The sequence below is a fragment of the Euprymna scolopes genome, chromosome 38, assembly GCF_053919585.1.
Source record: "Euprymna scolopes isolate OS-2025 chromosome 38, ASM5391958v1, whole genome shotgun sequence".
Taxonomy (NCBI): Eukaryota; Metazoa; Mollusca; class Cephalopoda; order Sepiida; family Sepiolidae; genus Euprymna; species Euprymna scolopes.
This window is the reverse complement of record NC_136519.1, coordinates 9884349-9896768: the sequence shown is the minus strand read 5'-3', so window position 1 is coordinate 9896768 and position 12420 is coordinate 9884349. Positions and strand designations below refer to the sequence as shown.

The following is a 12420-nucleotide window of genomic DNA, read 5'->3' as shown; positions in this document are numbered from 1 at the left end:
TACATAGTACCCCTGCAACTTAGGTCCCTGATAGTAGCCCACATACATCAAAGTGGCAACGTGCCTTGTTTGGGGTGAAAATGTAATTTAAAAACAAAGTCCTACGCCATCCACTATGATTATAAAACCGGACATAATGATATGGGACAAGGAGAAAGAAGCAACCTTAGTAGAAGTTAGTGTCTTCAATGAGTCGAGAGTGGGGAAAAGCTAATAAAATACCAAGGTTTTATGCACAACATAAAAAAGAAACTAGAATCTTAAGATCTCTAAATTTCTCTTAACCAGACTATACATCGAACACACCTATATAACTCCTTCTTACTGAGAAAGTAAGAGCTATCAAAATGCAAATGTAGACACTAACTCCCAATGAAATACATCGTTTAATAATGCAAAACCTCATCTAGAACTAAACAAAACTATCAACGATTTTATGGGTGGCATTGGAGATGGGGTGGGTGAGGCTGTCATTTTATAACTCCTTTCATAAAGTGACTTCATACCATGTCTGGAATGATTTTCATTTTAAAAAATCTCGACGAATTTGATATTCAACCTCAATGTTTTGTTCTTTCATTTACAGAGTTTCTGATCCACAATACATTTTGGTAAGTCCCAAAGCCGAAAAGTCATCGAGCAATGTGAAATCTATCAGCCACCAATACAGCTTTTACAACAATGGGCCGAGCGATCTGAAAAGAGGCAATTTTACGCTGAGGGTTAGCAAGGTGCAATCTTTACTGGACGATTTAATCCACCAGGTTAGAAACAGTTTGATAAATAAACTTAAAGTCGATCAATGCATAATTAGATATTTTTTGTGATACAATTTTGTTTATGACAAGGAATAACAACATGGTGACATTTTCTTCGGTTCTTGTTTACATTGGTGATCCTTTGAACCAACACATTTCAGGTGAAAACATTACATACTTACATATCCTAGCGAATTTAGTATAAATTCCAAAAATTAATAAAAAAATGATCCTGTAAAAACATAATTACAAGTAAAAATAGAATTTATCAAATTATCGAATGTAGTGTTGTGCGACCAATTCAGTATGAAAGACAATGGAGATAACCCTTGACTTGGACTGACTTACATTAAGACTCCAGCAATATCTGGAAATGTAATTGTGGCTGTTTTTTTTTTTTTTTTTTTCAATTTAAAATACTTCTAGCACATCTCTGGAATCATTTTTAGTAATTTTTGGAGTTTATATTAATTTCACAATAGGTAAGTACGAAATAATGTTTTTACCTGAAATGCGTCAGTTTAAAAGATTACCAATGTAAAGAGGTACCTCTTTGTTCTTGTTTGAGAAGTTGAGAATGGTAAAAAGAAAGAAAATGTTACAATTATATTAATCTACTGAGCCAACTTTCATCCACACTCATCAAAGTAGAAAGAATATTCATATACTGTGATTGAAACGCAAAATAGCACAGTAATATTCAAGACCTTCAAAACAAACAAGCAAAAAATATCCACTTTGTAAATTTGTCTGTCGGTGATGTTTAAATATCTTTTTGGTTTCCAGAGATAAGATTGTATTCTTACATTGGCTAGAATTGGTTCAGGGAAGATAACTATATATCGGGGACCCTTTGCCAGTAATTAAAGATTATATTAACTAGTATGAATTTTGGCGAGTGTTATGAGAGCATTTTTCTTATAGAAAGTGCTATGAAATTCCATTTTCCATTCTAGAAACATTACCAGAGTTTTTAATGGAACTCCGGTAATGTTTCTAGGATGAAAATCCAGCCAAAAGAAACTCCTTAAAAACCAACCACCGAATCATTTGAAGAAACTGGAATTTTGGTTAATATAAAGATTTCTGTATATTTTCTCAATGACCAAAGAACTATATTTTTATATTCTTATTAGATTTACGCATACATAAAACATTTGATTTGAAGTTAGTACTTATCTCTTTTTTATCATCAATACTATGGACTTTATAATCTCATTCAAAGCTAGTAGCAGTAGTACTAAACTACTTGTAAATATTATTGCTATGTTTTGTTTCATGTTAAAATAAATATTTTTTATTTTAGCTTTATTAGTTTCTTTTTTTTTTTTAATTTCTTATGCTCATTTGTTTTGTTGTTCATATCCCTGGACAGACAGATAACAGTGAGGATTACATAATACATGTCAGGATAATCTGATGGAAAATAGAAATAGACCCATTTGCTGCTGGCTTAGTTTAAGCATCATGGGTTAAGTTCCGAGACAAAATGTGTTAAAAATACAAATGTCGAATGATATTACATAGAAATGAGATCAGATGTTTAGGGGGACAGAACAGGGATTTTAGGTAGTTGGAGTCTGGAAGTAAGAGAGACGACATGCGTCTGAAAATGTAAAGAAACTCTAAACAAAGGTCATGTCTGCCGTCGTCTGTCTTTCAATTTCCAAATTGAAGAACAAGTAAAAAGGAATTAATTTTAATCTAACTAGTCTCTTTCCCTCGTGAACAAACTTTTCACCAATAAAACCTTTGAAACCTCTGCAAGTCTTTGTTGTGTTTTCCATTCATGAGTAGATTCATCTCGAGTTGAACAGAAATTCAACAACCACGAGGAGACCACGGCCTGTGCATGGAAAAGCAACAGTCAGAGAAGTAAGACCAGCATATATAAAAGATTTTGTTTTGTTGATTGTCTTTTTGATTGCTCACTAGCGAAAACGCACTGGTGCACTTTATATGGAACCGATGATGTGCAAAAGATTTAACATGTTACGAAAACTAGGATCTAGTTCAGGTCATTGATAATTCTGATCTGATACCCACAACAACGGATATGGCAGAATATTTGGTATTCTTATTAGTAGTATAATTTTTTTCTTCTGGATATTTTGGTCTCGGTTGAATCCATCAATCTCAGATATTATATATTGTTTGATCCAAGAAACTTGATAGCTCATACCCCAACATGCTCGGATCCTGGATATGACAAACTATATCCAGTTTGCAGGCTTTGGGGAGTGTGGAGCCATCCTTTAATTACCATTGCTCCCAGGTCCGCTCTGACCCGGAGTGGTAGTACCTGTTAGGGTCCTTACTATGGGTTAAATAGAAACCGACTTGAAAGCAACAAATATATTCTATTAAAAAATTTTTCTTCAAAATCTTTGGATTCTGCATTAAATAACTCGAAAAGGGTTGATATGCCGTAAAACAACCGACCAACCAACATGCTCGTCTACGAGATATTGTGACAAGACAAGACCATGTAGCCAACAAAATGACTGAACATGTGTCCAGGCATGATGAACTTGTTGGAAAAATGGTTCTGTTTCTAATGCTTAAGCGACGGACTAGAAAAGCTCATATTACAATTAAGACTCTTCAGGAGAAGGATACTGGCTTTTGGAGAGGTGGGGGGATTAGAGCTTCTGGTCGCAATGAGAGAGGGAGCATCATGGTGCACAAACTTTGTGAATGTTTCATCATCGATTGATGGATGATGCAAGACATCATCCTTTCATTAATCATTAGCATATGAATTTGAAGATTCGATTGTTGGCATTGGTTTCCTCGATATTTTTCTAGTTACAATTCTTTCTAGAAAAATTTTCAGATACTTACGGGAGGGACCATGTGAAAGTTGTCAATATTCTAAATGAAAGTGACTTTTGTGGATTCAAACTTGAAACACCAAAGTTGTCAGTCCGTGCCGTTAACCACGTGACCACCGTCACCTCCCACATGCTTTAATGATCTGAGTCCACAATCTGCATACCCTGCCAGGAACCATACACAGTAAATCACATATTAACAAGATGTGAAGACTTGAAAACAAACCGACTGAATCTATATAATGAAAAACTGTAAAAGACATATTTACTCATGTAGAACCAACTACTCTTTTCAAATATCTGAAGATAACAGGGTTACTCAACAAAATTTTAAAAAAAATACCTTATCTAACTTTATAAACATAGACACTGAACACCAGATACATACATAAAACTTATAACTATTAATGTATATACAAAAGACTCGGTCATTAAATGACCACATAGGTTGATATGCCGTAAAACCAATCAATCAAACAAACATATTGTCTACAACTACAATGAATTCCCCCCACCCCCCAAAAAACATGCGTGTATTTAAATAGTTCAGTCAACGTCAAGCGAAGACTTGCTATTGATTGTTGTGATCGTTGTTTTTGTTGTGATGATTGTGGTTGTTGTTCAGCATCATTTACTCATTTTGAATAAATCAAATGATTATTGTTGGCATTCGTTTCCTTGATATGTTTCTAGTTAGAATTATTTCTAGAAAGACATTGGATACTTACGGGAGGAACCACGTGAAAGTTGCCAACATCCTGAGTGAAAGTGATTTTTGTGAAATGTACTGGATTCGAACTTGGAACACCCAGGTTGTAAGTTCATGTCATTGGTGACTGTCACCTCCCAAAGATGAGCAATTACTTTAAGAAAACCTCAACTATTTCCCAAACGTCATAATTTTCTCTTTTGTTTGTTTCTTTCTAGGTTAATGCAACAGGCAGTTTTCCAATTATTTATTGTCTTTCAAAGGTAAGAAAAAATAAATCTTTTAAATTTTATTTATTTTTTTATTTTTTTATTTTTTTAATATATATCAAACATTTTTCTGCATCATTTTTTATAACTTAGTTGAATTACTTATCTTTATTAATCTATTACTAATGGAGATTTGATTATGTCTGTCTGAAGTCGAAACTATACTAATACTTTTATTAGTAATAGAGGTGCTATGACTTCCATTACTATCATGTCAGTTGAGATCAAGAATTCACTGATCATTCCAGGTGGAAAGATAAACCGCTCTCTTGAAAATGAGGCTACCTTTTGGCTGTGTGGTAAGCTGTGATACCTTTAAGGTGGGATCCTGATGGCTGAGTGGTTTGTGGTTTAACCGCCTAAATAGTCACATGTTTTTTTTTTTTGTTTTGATTTTAGATAGGAGTCATTACTTATCAAGCCCCGAAGGCTACTCGAGGATAAGGGTTAATGAGTGTACAGTAGTCAATGGGACGATATCGTAGTAATCGTTAGTAGTGGAAACTTGGTAAATTGGATGATTTGCAGCACTTAATTTCACCTCACATCATGCATTAGTATTTATAACTTTATAAATTTATAGAGTATTTATGATGTATAGAGTATTTATGATGTATAGAGTATTTATGATGTATAGAGTATTTATGATGTATAGAGTATTTATGATGTATAGAGGATTTATGATGTATAGAGTTCTTTAATCGGTTTTCATTCTCCTATTTTAATCTTTTTTCAAATAACTAGTCGTGTATGATAACTTCTTGATTTTTTTTTTTTTTTTTCAATACATATTAGGTGGTGCGAAAAATATAAGAACATTTGCAGGAATAGTTATCATGCAACAACCCTCACACAGTTATTCAAAGAAGTACCTGCCCCTCAAATAATAGTATTTAAAAAAAACAATATCTCCAACTCCTATAAAACAAAAACTAATAGAAATTGGTTTGACAACAATAACATTAAGCAAACTATAACTGACCTAAACTTTATTATGACGAACTAATCACTTTCACATTGTACAAACTATACACGCATACAAACCATATCTGGCATAAAATGACCCACTGCGGTTGATCTGCCGTAAAACCAAACTGCTTCTCCTTCTCCAAATTTCAATAATATCATATAATAATAATATAAGCAGTAGCAGAGGTTAAATTATTCTCACGGGTCACAGTATTTTTATAACAGATTACAATGGTTGCCCTTAACATACATCAACAGTTATACCAATCTAATGTGAACTTTGAAAAGCCAGCCAATCTAGGTATAGGCTTATCTAAGTTTATACTTGCCTGTGCTATGTGTGCTGCTTCCCCACAGTAATGACACGTCATTGTTCTGCATCTCATTGATCAAGATGGCTACAGAATGGGGGTTATCTCTTGAAAATAAAATTTCATGAATATTGAAAGCATCCTAAAATAGACAAGAAAGTAGAAAGTTTTCCTAGTTCCAATTACCATAGCTAGATGCTGGTATCCTTTGTGCTGCATTATTAGGTAGGTTACATCAGTAATTATACTCAGCCACAAAGACCCTAACGATTTTCTTAAGGTCACCAACCATTTATTCTCTACCACACACTGATAGTTCTCTCTGAAGTATAACTAGCTATGTACGATAACTTTATATCGGGCAGCGCCGGGACACGTATCCTGCTAGTAGTAAATAAAACAAATAGTAATAAGTTTCATAGAGGTGAAAAATGCACATAACGAGTGTACCAGTTAGTTATATACAAAGGTATCCTGTATGCATTAGTATTTATAAATTTATCCACAAACCTGAATCTGATTTTTTTAATCAAGGTCTTCATTCCGCACTTTTAATCTTTTCCCTAATTAATTAGCCATGTACAATAACTTCTCTTAATTTTTCAAATACATATTAGAGGGCAATGTCTAAGGCTCGGTCGTGTTGAGAATGAAAAAGGTTACCACTTTCAAATTTCAATATTTCATATAATGATATAAGCAATAGCAGAAGTTAAACTATTCTCTTGGGTCACAGTATTTTTGCAACAGATTACAATGGTTGTCCTTAAAATACATCAATAGTTACATTGATATCTGATATGTTGAACTTTGAGTAGACAGTGAATGGGAGATATCCTTGGTAAATTCTCAACTTGAGTTGAACTTGGTAGTGGAGCCAAGGACTATTGTAAAAATAGAACAAACAAAAAACCTAAAAGACATCTTTTTTTTTTTAATTTGTATTTATCCCAAACGCATTGCTACTGAAACACCCATCATCGTCAGATTTTTTAACTCGTGTTCACCTCCCCCCCAAACAAAGCATAGTGCCACTTGAATGTCAGGGGCTACTATTTGAGACCATGTTTATAGGGGACTATGTAAGATGAGGGAGATGTCGGTTTACATTACATTTAAAATTAAAAAAATATGCATCGAATTGACTTTATAAATTTACAAATTTCAATTTAAACAATTAGGTCGACATAATTATTAAATTGAAATTTGTAAATTTATAAAGTCAATTAAAAAAAACTGTTACTTATATGAATATTTTACAAATATAAGATTATTTTTCAGAAATTCCAAGGCAAAAACAATAGATGTGTGCTTTTTATATATTCACAAATAAGAAAGAGGCTTTTCTTATATGTGAATTTGTAAAATGTCGACATCCACATTGCCCCCCCCCTCTCTGGACTGTGGATGCTGAGTTTATAAAAGCTCCAATTGAAATATGTCATGTGTAGCAAAATTTTTGTAAATAAAACTATTATATAAATAATAGTGATGAAACGATTCTAATGTTTTTTATTCTTTTTTATTCATTTTTTTCTTTTTTATTCATTTTTTTCTTTTTTATTCATTTTTTTCTTTTTTATTCATTTATTTCTTTTTTTTTTAATTCTGATACAATTACCGATTCAAATTCTTTTAAAACCTCTAAACATTTAGCTATAGAGTTGTTTTATATATTTTTATTTTTGGATTATCATAAGAACCCAAGAAGTATGTGCATGTATTTTCGCAAATGCAAATAATGTTTATGGTGGGATGGAATTATATTTTAGTTTCAACGGTTGTTTAAAATCAAGACATTTGTCATTTTACCATTAGTACCAGCAACGAAAAATTAATTTTTAAACAATTACTAAATAAAAAAAGAAAAAACACAAAAAAGAATTGTTTTTGGCATCAGAAAATAGTCCCCCCCCCAAAAAAAAAAAAATAAGTCCTGATTTTTTTCAATTTTTAATTCCAACATTGATCAATAGCTTTGTCTAGTATTTAGCACTATTATAGAAATATTTTTACAAGTTTGTGATTTTGTTTCTTTTCAGAAATTCCAAGAGAAGCTGGACTTTTATGAAGTGAATTGTTATTTCAAAGAGTGGGTGAAAGAATCTATGTTTTCCGTTGAAATTTTCCTCCAAATTGATGTCGCAAATCTGGATTCCGTAAGTGAAAATTTTTAATTTGAAATTATTATTACAGTATTTATGAACGGACATCTTTATCAAACTAGAAAACCTATATGGATTTTCGAACTGAGCCCTTTTATTTAATCAAAGACAGTTAGATTGTTCTTTTCCTGTCAGCCGTGCTCAGGTAGAAATCTTTATTATGTAACTAAGAATAACATAATAAAAATTGACACTTCTGCCCAGTCAAAGCTGATGGAATGAGACCAGGGTTCAGTTAGAAATTCCATATATTCAGAGTTTGACTATTAGGTTTCCAATTCTGAAAAGATAAATCTGAAAAAATCGGAGGTTACATCGGCTGAAACGTTGTAAAAAAATAACATCCAAGATAAAAATAATATTCTGAATAATTCAAATATTCATATTATTGATATTAGTATCATTAGTTATGTCTTTGAAGCTATTTTTTTTATTCGATTCTTAAACGTTTTGTTTTTCTTTATGCGAACACTATTACTATGACATCAATATGCAGACTGAATATTTCATCCGATAGCTCTCAAAAGTTTTCCATTCATTATTTTTGCTTTATCACTAGTTTCCAATTTATTCAATTCAGTCATTTTTTTTTTATTTCATGTGGAAATTTGCTACAAAAATATATATGTCCTATTAGGAAAAAACTTGATTAGTCAATAAAATAAAATGCGTTTATAAACTAAATTACAATGCAATATTATGAAATTAAACAAATATTTATTTGTTTAAAATTAATATTTTGGAGATAGACTCCATCCTCAGAATTTTTTTTTTGTCCTTGCCATAATGTTAAATTGAAAAAAAAAAAAAAAGGAAAAAATGTATAAAATTCTGAGGATAGTCTATCTCCGAAATGTTAATTTTAAACAAATAAATATTTGTTTATTTTCAAAATATTGCATTGTAATTTGGCTTAAAATACGTAAAAATATGTTTATATTTTAAAATTTAAACAATGCTTTTATCACAGAAAACACTATCATTTTCAGATTGGTCAATAGTTTTCAATTTTTTATTTTTTTTATTCAATCATTAAGTTTTCTTTTTCTTTGTATAAATACAATATCAATGCATAAATCAAATTCTGTTAAATATTTCATCTGATAGTCCCCTCAAAAATGCAATCTTAATCCATTTTGTTTCCATTCTTTTTTAATTCATCAAATTCCATCTTAATAATTGTCAAAAAGAAAACGGATTAAAAAAGGTGAGCATTTGAAAGAAAAATTCCAATATTTTATATTTTAAAAGTAAACTAGGTTTGATTTTCGTTTTACGGCATATCAACCCTTTTCAAGTTATTTAATGCTGACTCCTATTATTTTGGTAGAAGTTATTTTTGGCCAAAGTTTTTTTTTTTTTTTTTTTTATATATCTTCAAATATTTACTCATGGAGTTTGGTTTGGTTGCTTGTAGAGAACATTTTTGTTTTTGGCCTTGCAGAACATGATTGAGTTTTACAAAAGCAAAAAAAAAAAACAATAACATCAACGTTTGGTGCATTTTAGGTCAAAAAGTCAATATCTTCAGACAGCCTGTAAAAGTAAAGAATTTTATTTCTGGAGAAAAAAAAAAATTCCCAACAAAGAATCGATTTTAACTAACATGTTAGATGAATGTCAAACGAAAATATTTGTCTGTCATGTCTCTTTGGGAATCTCCTGCTTTTTTCTTTTTTTTTTCTTTAACTATATTCAATTTAAAGTCCATTTGAGAGAAGAAGAAAAACAACACATTGCACAAAACATTTACATTATTAATACAATATTAACATACAGATGAAATTCTATTATATACTAGCTGGACGCCCGGCGTTGCCCAGTCATACAATACGCTTAAACATGATATTTTAATTTATGCAGATTAAATATGTATTATTATAGAATTAATCCTCTATTGATATTATATATTACGAGGAATAATTTGCCTGGTGCACTAATTTGCAAAAAAACAAAAATAATGTTGTTCATCAAATTCCGTCTGTGTTTGTTTACAATATCACGTCAGCTGATATTTGGGCTTGTCGATAAATTCCCAGGAAACTCGGTTTGGTTAATGTTTAGTTTTAAAATATGCAAACAAAGAAATGATTTGCTGTGATTTTAAATGGTACCTCTTCGTTTTATTGTAAATTGAACTCATAAATAAGAAAAAATTAAAATTAAATAGTGAGGTACACCCGGGTTTGAACAGGGAATTATTCGATCTGTAGTCAAATGCTCTACCACTGAGCTATATCTCCAGATGTCAATAATTGTATTTGTTTTTTTGTTTTTTTTATAAGAAGAAATTATTTGAGTTTTTATTATCTCCCTTGCCAGACTAAGCAATAAGAATACTAGTGATGGGATGATTCCAATATTTTCCCCGATTCTGATTCGTCACAAATCTCTAAATATTTAACTATAAAATTGTTATTTTTTTCCCCGATTGTCGTAAAAACGCATATTAAATGTGTACGTTTTTTTTTTTGTTTTTTCTAACGTAAAATATATATAGATTTTAGTTTTACTTGTATTTCAACGATAAATATTTATTATTTCATTATTAATATCAGTAGTGGAAAATTTTTGTTTTTAAACAAAATAGAATAAAACAAGATAAGGAAAGGAATCGATTTTTGACATCAAAAAATAGGCACACATTTTTCTGATTCCGATACCCCTAAAAATTCTGATTTTGCAGATTCTGATTAACCATCCCAACACTAATAAAGTACCTATATTATATTTCAATTTGTCTGTCTGGTCCACTTTTCTTGGAAACTACTTTTGTATGGATCCTTGCTATAAGGTGCAGCAAACTTAGTATTATGGTATCCGTTTGATGCACAGATTGGGATAATAGGGATTAATAAAGATTAGGATTTAATGCAAAAATGAGTGCAAATTTGACCATATTCGACCATCAATTTGGCATGAATCATTAATTTTAAGTCAACAGGCTATAACTTTTGCTCATTTTTAACGGGCTAAAATGTCTAGTGTTAATATATTTTTGTACACGAGTGTTACCATTTCTTTTAGGATCGTATCACTATACAATATTTATCCTCTATTGGGTTTGAGCCTTGATAAGTAACTAGTGAGAGGAGGATGCGCCCAGCGTTACCTGGTCTCATAAAAGAAAAGAAAATGGGTGTGGGTGCCATCAGCTAGAAGCAAAGCCGAAAGCAAAATTTTGTAAGTAAAAAAAAAAAAAAAAAAAAAAAAAAAAAAAAAAAACCGCAGCGTTCTGGACGTGAGCTCACAAAAGTTAAGGTTGTAAGCAAATGTGTTATTGATGGGACCACAACAATACACGTTATGATATTTATCTTTTTAAAACGAAAGAATAAATCGATTATACGCACATGCGCGATTTGCAAACAGCGTCGAAAACAAGGTTTTTACCTGATACCCCCCTTCAAACAAAACGAGATTTCTACATGAAATGATTAATGATTTTTTTTCCAATTTTCGATATTATGTGTCCAAGTGATCGCCCTTTCTAATGGTACCACATTCGGTGTGGATAACAAGTTTTTAGCAGACATACAAACACACACACAGACACACTAACACACATATATTTGTCCTTTATTTAATAGACTAGCCTGGGTGCCCGGCATTGCCCGGAGGTGTGTGTTGAGCAAAAAAAATAAAAGTGGTAGTAGGCAGGTAGGTTCGAACCCGTACCATGAAGGAGGAAAAGAGCATGAAAAAAAAAACAAAAAAAAACGGGACGTCTTTGCTGTTGCGTCCATCGCCAAACCAGAAATGGTGAAGTTTTAAAATAAGGCTAATTAATTGAAAAGAGGTGATGACTTTCAAAAAATATCAGCAAAAAAAGCGATTCCTCCTTATAGAAAAGTTCCCAGTTGAGGGTGAAGGAATTAATGTTTTTAGCCAATTTTTTAATATTTGTCGTCCAAAGGGTCAAGCTTCAAAACGATACAAATCTTGTGAAAATCTGTTGCCTCTGTCGAAAGTTTTAGGCAGACATACATCCACACATGCATTTAAATAGGTAAGATTTATATTATAGACTAGCGAGGGGTACCCGGTGTTGCCCGAGTGTTTGGAGGTGTGTGTTGGTGGGTGGGTGGGTGGGGGTAGATTAAAACAACCCTGTTAAAAAAAAAAAAAAAAAAAAATGTTGGCCGGTTGTTTGGCGGTGTAAAAGAAAAAATAGTTTTAGTAGAAAGGTAGGCTTGAACCCCGAACCTTTGATGCAGAGGTGGAAAGAAAATGGAAAAAAAACCCTGCAACCTAACCATCTCGACCACGAGAACAAATGAATTGATAAGTGTGTTAAGTTGACGTTTATAAACTGAAATTAGCAGGTGCGACAACGTCAAGTTGCGTGATGTTTGACCTAGTTTTGCGCTGGTAGCCAGTTTCTGTTTTTCCCGCTACGCGGCGA

At 31.8% G+C, this 12420-nt stretch overlaps 1 protein-coding gene across 1 annotated transcript in view; it reads left to right on the top strand.

Annotated features, from left to right (window-relative positions):
- LOC145263070 (integrin alpha-9-like) overlaps window positions 1-12420 on the top strand; it is a 244443-nt gene that overhangs the window by 209792 nt on the left and 22231 nt on the right. Inside the window, exons 16-18 of the mRNA XM_080119934.1 lie at window positions 587-764; window positions 4520-4564; window positions 7893-8009. Coding sequence (XP_079976060.1) covers window positions 587-764; window positions 4520-4564; window positions 7893-8009 — 340 coding nt within the window. The remainder of the gene's footprint in view (window positions 1-586; window positions 765-4519; window positions 4565-7892; window positions 8010-12420) is intronic.